The sequence below is a fragment of the Drosophila navojoa genome, chromosome X (genome assembly GCF_054131105.1).
Source record: "Drosophila navojoa isolate 15081-1374.11 chromosome X, UAZ_NAV_1.0, whole genome shotgun sequence".
In the NCBI taxonomy this organism is placed as follows: Eukaryota; Metazoa; Arthropoda; class Insecta; order Diptera; family Drosophilidae; genus Drosophila; species Drosophila navojoa.
Genome location: NC_142895.1, coordinates 6,839,958 through 6,852,479, shown reverse-complemented (window position 1 = coordinate 6,852,479; position 12,522 = coordinate 6,839,958). Strand labels below are relative to the sequence as shown.

Sequence of the window (12,522 nt, the reverse complement as noted above, 5' to 3'; positions counted from 1 at the left end):
GAATGCGAATGCGAATTCGAAATGTGATTTGTGTGCTGGTGTTGGTGTTGGTGTTAGTGTTAGTGCTAGTGTGCGTTTGTCCTTTTGGCCCGCACTCCTTTTTTGACACTCACGCGCATGCCGCTAGCGACGCAACGCTTGCATGTGAGTCGGTGTCTGTGTGTGTGTCTGTGTATGGGTGTTGAAGGGTGGCGATAGCTACGACACAGTTGTTTGTGTTGCTGTTGCTGCTGCTGTTACAACTGCTGTTATTCTTATTGTTGTTGTTGTTGTTCTTCCTCGTGTTCTTGTTCTTGTCGCTGTTATCGTTTCGAAATTTGCGAACATCGCGTGCTCGATCCACGCTAGAAAGTTGCGCAACTTCTTAGCCTTGAGTCGTGAGTAATAGCACAAGCTGCCAATTCCTGACGTATTTGGCAAGTTCAATCAACTAAATAGAAAAGCCAAGACATAATTTAGCCATGTGCAAGCGAAATTGAGTTATTCAAATGTTAACGGCCAAGAGATACCCTGCACTCAAAGCACAGTTGCTATCAATATTAATGACTTTTAAATATGTATATGTAAACATAAATATATACGAGTATATATTTATATATAAATTAATATGGATATGGGCATATCGTATATAATTATTCCTTTTGTGTACTTCAAGATCGAAAAATATAGTATCGATATCGATAACATTGCGTTATTTTACACAACTCTAAAAAGAATTTTATAATTGAAAAAAACATCTTAAATATAAGATTTAATTTTTTTTTAAGTTGCACTTTAATTTCAATATGTGTCAGTAATTCAGAGTAATTCATCTAGTTACATGCTAATAATTAAAATGTATATATATGTAAATGTATATATAATTCCAGTAATACATAGCAGTATTTTACATAAGACTTCACATTGCTTAAAATCTAATGCTAAAACTTTGCTAATATACACATAGATTTCGCTTGACTGTACACAATTTTATATATATATATATATTTAGACTACATTTAGATTATATATTTATACTAAATTTGCACTGAATTTTTGAGTTCATGTTTAAAAACACATAACTCAAAAAAAAAAAAAAAAAAAAAAAAACTCACAAATTTTGTTACAACACAAGGACACATACAATAGATAAAATTTGATTGTATAAATAAGTTGAGCTCTGTGGTGAATGTAAATGCATATAGGCTAAAAAGTTTGACATCATTGATAGTTTCGTACAATAGTATTTATGTAATTATTATATTTAATTATAATAGAGCACATGCTGCATGCATGATGTTCTGGAAATTGAGTCCGATTCGTATTGGAAATGATAGATGATTGCATTGTTCGGTTGTTTGTTGTTCGCTGGGACACGCAACGCATTTTGATGCATGCGAGCATTGTGTTAACAAATGAAAGCCAACTACCTAACTAGAATACGATCAGCTCTTAACAATCAAGTTTACAAAATAAAAAAAATAAAAATGAGGCTAAAAATCCAATTTGATGAGGTCGTATGGCATATCGGATTCCATTTGTGACATGTTTCAGTTGGTACCCGTTGTCACATCGGATCGTAATGGATCCATCCTGATTAGCGCCTTTTGTGCACGCGTTCAATGTACTTGGTTTTATTGAGTGCACGATCTCCCGCATTGGGATCCATCATGCGCTTCCAATCGGTTTGCCCCACCACAAAGCCAATCTCACGCATTTTTTGCTGGGCTCGCCTTTCCTCGATGTCCGCCCAGCGTACCTAGAGCATTGATATGCGAGCTTTAGGCAATTACTGTTTAAATAGATGCCATCTGGCACTTACGCGTTTCTTGCCATTCGAGCTGCCTGTGGGCGGCTCCCATTCATCCAGCTGCAAATAGTCAGCCATGCTAGCGGCTTTGCGCTTGTGCATCAGGCGTTTCGTACCATCGAGACGGGCTAAAGTTGAGGGATATTAGGCATCAGGGAATGGAGGATGACCGTAAACTTGACAGTACTTACCCAGATTTTCCTCCGTGGTATCATTTTCCCACTTGCTTTTCAGAAAGCCGCACTTTACACAACCAACACACATGCCAAGAGAATCGTACAATAAAAGAACATATATGGATATATATTTTGGATTAGCTACAGCCACACACATACACTCAAAGCCAGAGACAGAGGCAGTGAGTGAAAGGGATAGATAGATATATAGATATATATATATAGAGAGAGAGAGAGAGAGAGAGAGGCATAGAGCACATAGCACGAGAGCCAGAGAGCTTATGCCCACAGTGGGAGCAATTAACCATGATATGGCTGATGCTTGAGACACTTACATCGTTGGCCGCATCAGCGCTATTGCTGTCCTCATCGTGGGCAGCGGCTTGGGAATCCCCGGCACCCTCCTCGGTTGCTGGCTCCGCACTATTGGCATTATCATCCTGCAATGAACAAGCCACAATAAATCAACAACATGTTTGCTTGACCAGCGCTCCAAAAACCATTTACTTAGTTACTTAATTTCAAAATATATCGTGTAGCGGGCATTTAGATAAATTGATTAATATTTTGGTACAACAAGGCAATTCTCTATTTGTATTGATCAGATTTACAGTTACAGCATTTATATAGTCGTGCATATGTATGTATATATATCAACAATATACAGCTACAGCAGTTATGTACGCATGTATGCAATACATACATATGCCATACACAATCACGTATAAATATCGTAGAGACGAGTTCAAGAGAATCTTAGTCTAAAGAGCTGTCGTGGCCAACTAATTTATACTCGTGCTTACACTACAGACTGCTCGTATACATAATTCAACTATGTAAATATAGGTATAGATATCAAGATATAATATATGTAGATATATATAATTGTTATGTACTATTTACTATTGTAGACTGTCAGTGTCATACACCGACGATAGTGCCACACACACACACACACACTGACTCACTCACACACACACATACACGCACAGCCATATTTGCTGTTGGCCAGCCTAATGGTCAGGCTGGCGGCTGTGACAGTGAGCTGTGATGGGCCGTAGATTGCATTACAGCGTCATAGTTACCGTTGCCATATTCTCAACATCTTCCATCTCAACAACGTTCTCCAGCAGCGACGAGACATCCAGCTTGAAATACTGCAACGGCGTCGGGCACCAATTGTCCAGCACAGCACGTATATCGTCCTCGCTACGCTGATGGCTGTTGCGTCCCAGGCACGTCTCCACATCGCAGTGCATGTCCACAATGTAGGGCTGTTGGTAAAAGGAACGCCATCAGCATCGATTTGAGCGAGACAGTTAGAGGGGGAGAGTAGAAATGAGCAAGACAGAGACAGAGACAGAGCGGGAGTGGAAGAGGGAGAGGGAGACTGCGTTTCAGCTGCGTACCACAAAGTTCGATTCTTTAGCGCTGCAATAGAACTCGTTCAGTGAACGCAACGAATTATTGTTGCAATCAACAATAACAAAGTCATAGAGATGGTCGCTAAGCGTCTTCTTGAACGATTTGATCAAATACTGCAAATATGTCTCCTCCATGGCCTCATCATACTCGTAGAGTATCTCCTTCTTCGGTATCTGGAAATGGAACAGGAGTGAATAGAGTTTTCAGCGAGACATTGTCCGCCCAGCCATGCTCACCTTTTTGCCAGACTTGGGGCACTTCTCCTCGTAGTCATTCTCAATTATGAAGTAATCATCGATGCTGAGTATGCGAGGACTGGCGCCGCCCATTTCCACCTCCTTGTCCTTGATCAGTCGTGCCACATACGACTTGCCACAGCCCGGCGGTCCACGCAAGATGATGCAAATGCGTTTCGGACGCATCAGACGACCCGGTGGCAGCAGCACCTCATCAATGGACATGGTATTGCGATGCTCTTGCGTGGGTACGTTCATTTCCAGCAGACTGGCATCTACCGTTGGCTCCGGTATATGTTGATTGGCCGCTGCTGTTGATGGGAACAGAGCGGTGGGTGGGTCGCTCAGCATGCGACGCTGTGGATTAGCTGGAAATGCTTTCGGTGGCGCTGGCTCCTCAATTGGCGGCCTGATTAGCATTGACGGCGGTGGCGGTGGTGGCGATTCCGCGTGCATTAAATCCGTTAGAGTACTGCAATAAATTTGTGGCATTAGCGGATTGGATCTTTACGCATTGAAAGTGGAAACTTACTCCTCGCCATCGGATATGTCCTCGAGGTCATCGAGCTTGCCAACGGCCAGCTGCTGGCCATTCAACTAATGGATATATACAGAACGACATGACATTATAATCGCCCATTGTGGATAGCTTGCAGCGGGATTAGCCACGTTTGATACCTACCTCAGTATCGGGCATCAAGAACGAGTCTGCAACTTGTTGTTGTTGTTGTTGTTGTTGCTGTTGTTGCTGTTGTTGCTGCAGCTGCAATGCACGCTGACGATTCTTATTCTTTCTTTTGTTTTTCTTCTTGCTGTTGTTTTTATTAGCATTGTTGTTGCTGTTGCTGTTGTTGTTGTTGTTGCCAATTTTCTGATTAACATTCCGATTGAGGGGCCTGGCACTTGCTGGTCCAGCTACCGGTGCATGTCCATAGTCAAAGGTAACACCCGGCCTAAAGTCCGGCAGAGCTTGGCCCGGTCCGGGTCTTGGGCCTGATACTGATCCTGATCCTGATCCTGGTCCTGGTCTTGGTCCTAGTCCTGGTCCCGGTCCTGGTCCTGGTCCTGGTCCTAGTCCTGGCTCAACAGCTGCCATCCGATTGACAGCCCCATCGGCCGACTTGTGGCCATAGTCGATGACCTTGGCGGCGGTGTTGCTGCTGTTCTGATAGTCAAACACTTGCATCGGACGATAGACGGACTCGCTGCTGCCGGCTCGCATCTCGTCCTCGGTTTGCTCCGCGCTGCAACGTTGCGTGACGCAGGGTCGAGGTTTGGTTTGTTTAACAGTTTTTGTAATCAATTATTTGTTATTCGTTTATGTTTGTTTGTTTGTTTTTGTTTTTGTTTTTGTTTTTTCAGTTTTTGTTGCATTTTGCATTTGTTTATTTGTTGGTTTTAAATCGGTTCAGGTTTTTTGTATTTTTTTTGTATTTGTTTTTTTTTTTTTTGTATATATATAATTTTAAACCAGAAAGAAACACTTAAACTTTTACAAATATATTGCTATGGTCATGGGGCAAGCAATTGTAGCTTCAAGATATTTACATAACAGATCAAGAGACAAGGCAGAGGCAGAGGCAGAGCATGGGGCAGGGGCAGAGGCAGGGTCAAACTTAATGGGGAGTAGATGAGAGACTCTGAGCTCCCATTGTCTATCCATTCAACAGGATAAATGCACTCTAAGACAGTTCATAGAACTTATACCATCGGCTAAAGCCGAAGTCAATATATATAATATATATGTAATATATATGCACATATCCAGATGTTAAAAATATAGTTGAGGTAAGTATCATATTCGGCTACGCCGAAGCTAAAAGTTTTACAAAGGTTCTTAAAGACGAGTATATAGAATAGCAGAATAAACAGACCTTTCAGAAAATATATAGTATTTATTCTTAAGCACAGACGGAGAACACCAACTCAGATTTGGCGAACAGACAAGAATATCAATAATATATAGGGCTATACCAGACTTCAAATTCAAAATTCTTAATTATATTTTTTCACAGCAATCGCTCATCTATCAACTGAATCATCGGACAACTGAAGGGCGAATATCGTAAGATCACAATCAGACCAAAATACTTTGAGACACATCCAATCTTCGACTATTGCCGAAGTTCAGGCTTTGTCAATTAGTGTTAAATAATAGTAGTGATGGGTTCATTGGGATCAGCGCAAAATTGGCATGAAATAAGTTATAATTCGGGTAACTCTTCAAGTGTTCAGTGTTTGTATTAATAGAGCTTACATAACTAAGATAACATCGGATTTGGACTTGTAAATTTCAATAGTAATTGTATCAATAGATAGATATCGCATGGAAAGTTCAGAAGCCATTTAGCATGGGGCAAGCCTTTCGGAGGGGTCAGGGATTTAACTAATTTAATAGAGCGTGTCATATGCACGAGGTATGTATAGCAATGCATATACACGAGTTATTTGTATCAAGAGTTTATATAAAGTTCATTATAAATTTCATTTAAAATAACTATTCCCGTGGAAACTATTGCAATGGGATTTAGAATTTCCCTCACACCATACTCCCCAGACCTATACTCCAAAACCTTTTCTTGTTACTGAAACTGGGGATCCTTAGTTTTCATTGAGATAGACAGTCACAAGGGAGGACCTGATCAAGACTTGAAGAGAATTGGAAGAAATCTTGGTACGTACAGTCGTTAATATCAAGACAAGAATCGGACCACATAGAATATAGGACATTCAATGTTTCGGACGGACTCTAAAAGTAAATTCTAAATAAATATTATAGTTCGAGACATAGATTAACCCTTCTGGACATATAAAAATGCAAGCCAGCATTGTATATAATATTTAAAATCATTTTATTAATTCAATGTATTCTTTGTTAATTTTGTGTTATATCTCTGCGTAACTTTAGGTAATTCTGTACCATAGTTATATATCGTCGCATTCCCGCGAAATGATCGTATGTCGAAAAATGTAATTTTACAGGAAAGACTTTTCCTTAATGTTTGTATACAAACGCTTAAAGTGAAACGGAGTTTTTCCGAAACTAGGGCGAATATTTTCTTCAAGTATGTGAGACAGACGTCTTCAAACCGTTCTGCATGAAAATCTCAATTTCATCATTTCGCGCGAATGCGACGATATGTTTATTATGTGTGTGTGTAAGTAACTATTAATTATGCTAAATACATGGGGAACTTCTAGAAATCAAACTGCATTTCGTGGCTTCAGATAAATGAGGGTATTGTATTGTTATACACCTCAATGAAGTGAAAACTTCAAGTAGTATTCTCAAAAATATTTAATTCAATTTCAAGTAACTAAATTCATTGATTTCTTTTGATCTTAAAAATTAGTTAAGAGACTTTAGCAGTTAATGATTTACATAAATAGTAGTGTATATAAAATAACTGGCAGAGAGTGAGAGAGAGATAGAGATAGATAGATATAGAGATAACATTATTCAGATCTGTTATTGTAATTTAGATATGCGCTTGGAGAATCGAGAAGAAGGGCACATATCTAGCTTGACCTGGGTCCGCGTTGCTGCTGCTGCATGCTTCTATTGCTCCTGTTGGAGTTGACACCCCTACCACGAAACGACCGATTGCTATAATATATGTACATACATATACAAATTGATTTATATATATATGTACATATATGCATTGAGCATGGAACATGAAATTCATAGCAATGTCAATTGGTTTTTGTAATACATATAGATATATATTTGTTGTGTCAGTTAAGTTTCATAAATTGTAATTTAAATTTTTGTTTTTATGTTGTTGTTGTTTGTTTTTTTTTTTTTTTTTTATATATACATATTTGGGTGCATAAAAGTAGAAGAGAAAAAGAGAAAACGGGTAAGGAATCGAAATTCCAGCATTAACGACGAGATCAACAAAATGCCTGCACAGTTAAGCTACAAACATAGAAAACGTATATGAGAACAGATTTATAAGGGACGGCGGGTCACTTTCGACTACTATCGGATGGTACTGTCTATCGGATGGTACTGTCTTATTATACTTCGTAAGGCTTTCATGGCATCCGAAAGCTTTCTCAAATCATTCACGATCAGATTTAAGAGATTTTTGCAAACAGAATTCTAAACTAAAAGTCCCAGTCATTCTTGAGACTTGTTTATAGATTTTTTAGATATATGATAAACGATTTCAAGTTTTATATTCGATTTTGATAATTTAGATGGAGTTTTCTTAATGCTAGCGAAAAGCTTGAATTGGGGATGGAGTCAAACAGTATACATTTGGGTTTCATTCATTCAATGTTAATTGTTTTGTGGTTTTATCTCATCAGAAAAGTAGTTATTATATTTGTTGAATTGAGTTGTATGTCGAGCCCCATCTCTCTCAATTCAAAAATGATAAACCAAATAAATTAAAAATCGATCGGGTAAGAATATAGCTAGTATAGTATAGTCTTAAGCCCATCTGGTAAGGCTGATCGGTTATTATGAATTAACTATATAATATCTTATGACAGTCTATGTAAGCGAGTATAAAAGTATTCAGCATAGTAAAACTATACCAATCTTGAGTCTTAGGACATAATATCATATCATCAATGAATATAGAAGAGGTAGCTGACTTGGAGGTCGAGGTTAAAATATAGTATATAGTGTATTTACGCTAAGGTGTTTTAGCAATTGTCTTACAAAGGAGATCAAATTTTCCCGAGTTCATCAAAATTCTTCCGGACTCATAGTCAACTGTATCGAAATGAATATCTTAATCAATGCGGACTTATGATGACAGACGAAATGAGGACAAATATTCTGATTTTATAATGCTCTTCATAACTCAGACGGAATGCTTACAGAATTTTTGCTTAGTCCCCCAAACTTTGCTCTACACATACATAGAAAGACACGCGATAAAGAGCGAGAGTGAGAGTACGGGTGGTCAGTGAAACAGTGAGAGAGAGAGAGAGAGAGATAGAGAGACATATATAGTTAAGTACATCTTAATGACACATACCCGTCAGGCCAAGGCTTGTTGTCGTTGTTGTTTCCTCCGTTGTTAAAGTTGTTGCGCTGTTGTCCAAAGTTCTTTTGATGCGGCTTGCCACGTGGACCGAAGCCGGGTCCATCATCAAAGATGGGCGCTGGGCCTCCACTATTGCGTCTGAATGGATTTTCGTTAAAGTTGTTTTTATTGTTGTGGGGGCCATTGAAATTTGGATGATTGGGCCCTGGTGGGCCGAAGTTTCGATCGAAGTTTGCGGGCGAGTTTGGTCCGCCGAATGGTCCGGGACCACCAAAGTTTGGACCGGGGCCGTTCGGGCCGCAGAGGTTTTGTCGAAATGGACCAGGGCCGGGACCGTTGCCAGGTCCATTGCCACGGAAATTGGGACCGAAATTCGGTCCAGGTCCATTGAAATTGGGATTATTTGGTCCGCCTGGTCCAAAATTACGTCCAAATGGCCCATTGGGTCCAGGGCAGCCACCGAAGGGCCCGGGTCCAGGTCCAGGTCCGGGTCCGGGTCCGGGTCCCTGACGTCCACCAAAGTTAGGCCCTCCAAAGTTGGGTCCATTGGGCGGACCATTGGGTCCATTAAAGTCAGTGAAGTTCGGTCCCATGACCTGTGCACCGGCAGGTCCAAATGGCGGCCCATTATTAGGTCCGAATCCATGAGGTGCTCGTTGATCAGGACCCGGACCCGGGCCCGGACCCTGACCAGGACCTGGACACGGACCTGGACCTGGACCTGAACCTGGTCCAAAGTTATCTCGAGGGCCATTATCCGGCATGCTGTGCGACTGTCCGTCCTGCGAGCCAGTCTTCTGGTTATTCTTTTTCCTCTGCCACTCGGCAAAGCTCAGGGAGCGTCTGTCACTGTCTGCATTGTTGTGGTTGTTGCTGTTGCTGTTGGCCTTGTTGTTGCTGGCATTTTCGTTGCTCTCGCTTGACTTCTGCTGTCCCTGATCCTGATCCGGCTGCTGGTCACGATCACGCCCCTGAGCCTGGGCAAGGGCCTGCGACAAATTGTTCATAAACTCGGGATCCTTGAGCACATGGCTAACATTATCCGGCAGTGGTTCGCTGACAGGCCCTGGTTGCTCCTTCTTCTCCGCATCGCTGGCAGTGCGCTCGGTGGGCGATATGCGCGGCTTATCGATGACCACATCGAACAGCGATGGTATCTTCTTATTGTTATCCGTGCCCTTTGAATTCCCTGATTCAGTGGCTGGCGGCGGCGGCGGCGCAGCAGTTCCGTCGGCAATAAAATCGAGTCCCGGTATGCCATCGGTCTTCTTGAATATGTTCTTCATGGGCGTATCGCCAGCTGTGTCTGCCCCCTTACCCGTCGAGCCCTGTGCCTCAGCCTCATCGTCATCGTCGTCCAGGGAAATGATCAATATGTTCTCCTGTTTGGTCTGCTTGGATGGTGTCGAGCTGTTGCCACCGCCAGCGTTATTCTTACGTTTGCCCAGTGGATGAGCTTTATTTGGTTGTGTTGTTGTTGATGTTGCTGTCGTTGTTGTTGTTGTTGTTGTCGACACTGCATCCACGTCCTGCGGCGTCTTTTGGGTAGCCGACGACTTTGGCGGCTCCTTGCTAGCGCGTGAGCCCAACGGCATCGCTTTTCCATCCGCTTCGGATTGTGGTGAATAGTAATGCGACTCATCTCGATTTGTACCATTGGCCGTCTCTTGCTGCGGCTCCATGTCGTTCTCCTGCCTCAGGCCCGGTTTCGGGTTCGCATTGGCCTGCTGCATGCGTTCCCCATCGTAATGGCCGTCGGCCTCCTGCTGTTGGCATTGATCCCGATGAAATGGGGGACCTTGTGGTGGACCTTGTTGGTTTGGATTCTGTCCCTGACGTCGGCGTCGCATCTGCTCACGTCGCTCGGCGATCCGACGTCGCTGCTTCTCAAACTCCTCCTCATAGCGCCGATACTCTTCGCGATCCGGATGATTGGCATTGGCGCGCTTCCAGTCCTCGAACTGCTTCTCCCATTGATCGAACAGCCGATCGAAGCTGGCCTCGTCCAAGTCCGGCGCGCGCTGCTGTTGCTGTTTCCCCTGCAGCTGATTGAAGTTTCGATTGAAGCCGTCGTCATTGTAGCTATTGCTTGAATGGCCAAAGTTACCGCCGCCTTGATGCGCCCGATTTGGCTCCCATCGACCGCTGCGACGATTATTATTATTATTATTGTTGTTGTTGTTGTTGCCAAAGCTTGGTGGACCACCTGGTCCTTGGCCACCGCCATTATTGCCAAAGTTTGCGCCGTAATTGCTCATCGATGCACCAAAGTTGCCAGAGTTCGAGGGCCCAGATCCAGAAGAATCATTACCCCCATCGTCTGGCCCGAAATGTCCTGATGGAGCACTACTGAACGGATTGTTCCGATTCATATTGTTGCTATTGTTGTTGTTGTTGCCAGAAGTCTGTTGCCAATTGCGCCGGTTGCCGAATTGACCTGGCCTATTAGGGCCTTGATTGTTGTTGTTGTTATTATTGGTATTATTATTATTACTGTTGTTGTTATTGTTGTTGTTGCTGCTGGGTTCCTTGCCTTGCCAGCGATTATTGTGCGCTGCGCCCTGCTGTTGCTGTTGCTGAGATCCCATATCTGGTGGCGGCCCATCCCAGCGCGGGCGTGACTCCGCTTCACTCATGTTTCCGCTGCCCTTGCCTGGGGGTCCCTTTGACCAATTGGCATCCATCTGATTGGCCGTCGACGGCGCCGCAGGTGGAGGCGGTTGCATGAACGAAGGTGGTGGCTGCTGCAGATTGGGAAACATGTTGGGTTCCCCAGAAGTGGGCGGCTGATTGTAGCCTACGGGCGGCATTTGATTGATTCGAGCCGGCGGTGGCGGTTGTTGTTGCCAATGATTTGGCGGTGGTTGTTGCTGATGGTGCGTCGGCGGTGGCTGCTGCTGTTGCTGGTAGGTCTGCGGCGGCGGCGGTGGCGGCTGATTATACATCTGAGGCTGGGCCATTATCTTGCCAGGCATTTGCGTCTGCGATTGGGGAGGCGGTGGCATTTGTGGCGCCACTGGTTGCATTTGCGGCTGTGCATAGTATGGCTGTATGGGCTGTTGGATGGGCATCTGTGGGCCAATGGGAGTTGGCGGATAAACTGGCCCGATTCCAGGCACAGCTGAGGGCACTGGTGCGGCGACTGGCCCAATGGGCGCCGCAACCGGTGCAGGCGTAGGCACTGTGCTGACAGCTGCCGCAGCAGCCATTTCGCGCTTGTACTATTTCACAAATAGAATCGTGTTTAAACTTAAGAATACACATTAAATAAGCACAATTCACCTGTTCTCCATACTGGGCATGCCACTTGGCGTATTCTTGTTGGTAAGTCTGCCACTGCTGCCAGTGCTGCTGCAGAGCGTATTGCTGTTCCGGCGTCATTGCCGCATATTGCGCGGCCGTATACTGTTCATACGGATTGGTAGCAGCCTGAGCTCCGCTCGCAGGCATGTATGTTCCGGCAGCAACTGCGGCACCGTGGGCAGGAGTCGCGGAGTCTGATGGTGGCGGTGGCGGCGGTGCATCTGGCAGTGGAGGCGGTATGGCAGGTTGAGGCGGCGGTGCAGCTGGCACCGCAGCGACTGGCCATTGATTCCACATTAGCGATACTTCAAATTATAATTCTCTGCAACTCACGTACGAATGATTTTAGATAAAAAGCTACATGAATGATTGCGTGCTGATTATTGTTTTACTTACTTTTTTAGTTGCTTTGGATCGGTTTTATATAATTTTGTGCGGTCTTCAAAATCGACAAGAAAATCAAAACCGAATAACAAAAATGAGCACGCACTTCGCCATTTTTGGCTTGAAAACTAGAGATGAACGTTGTGCTGTGTATGTTAATATTGTATCGATATGTTAAAGCAATCGAGCTCGATAGCTGTGGG

The 12,522-nt window shown here is 43.6% G+C and overlaps 1 protein-coding gene across 1 annotated transcript; it reads right to left on the bottom strand.

Annotated features, from left to right (window-relative positions):
* Nucleotides 1-750: 750 nt before the first annotated feature.
* Nucleotides 751-12,465, bottom strand: ZAP3 (protein). Its single transcript, XM_089265075.1, has 11 exons — nt 11,915-12,465; nt 8,624-11,853; nt 4,309-4,870; nt 4,159-4,223; nt 3,627-4,098; nt 3,375-3,563; nt 3,051-3,239; nt 2,301-2,405; nt 1,981-2,032; nt 1,802-1,917; nt 751-1,738 (listed from the first exon to the last, which is right to left on the bottom strand). Exons 1-11 carry the CDS (start codon nt 12,230-12,232, stop codon nt 1,577-1,579), a joined length of 5,460 nt encoding a protein of 1,819 aa, XP_089121201.1. The 5' UTR covers nt 12,233-12,465; the 3' UTR covers nt 751-1,576.
* Between the last annotated feature and the right edge of the window lie 57 nt (nt 12,466-12,522).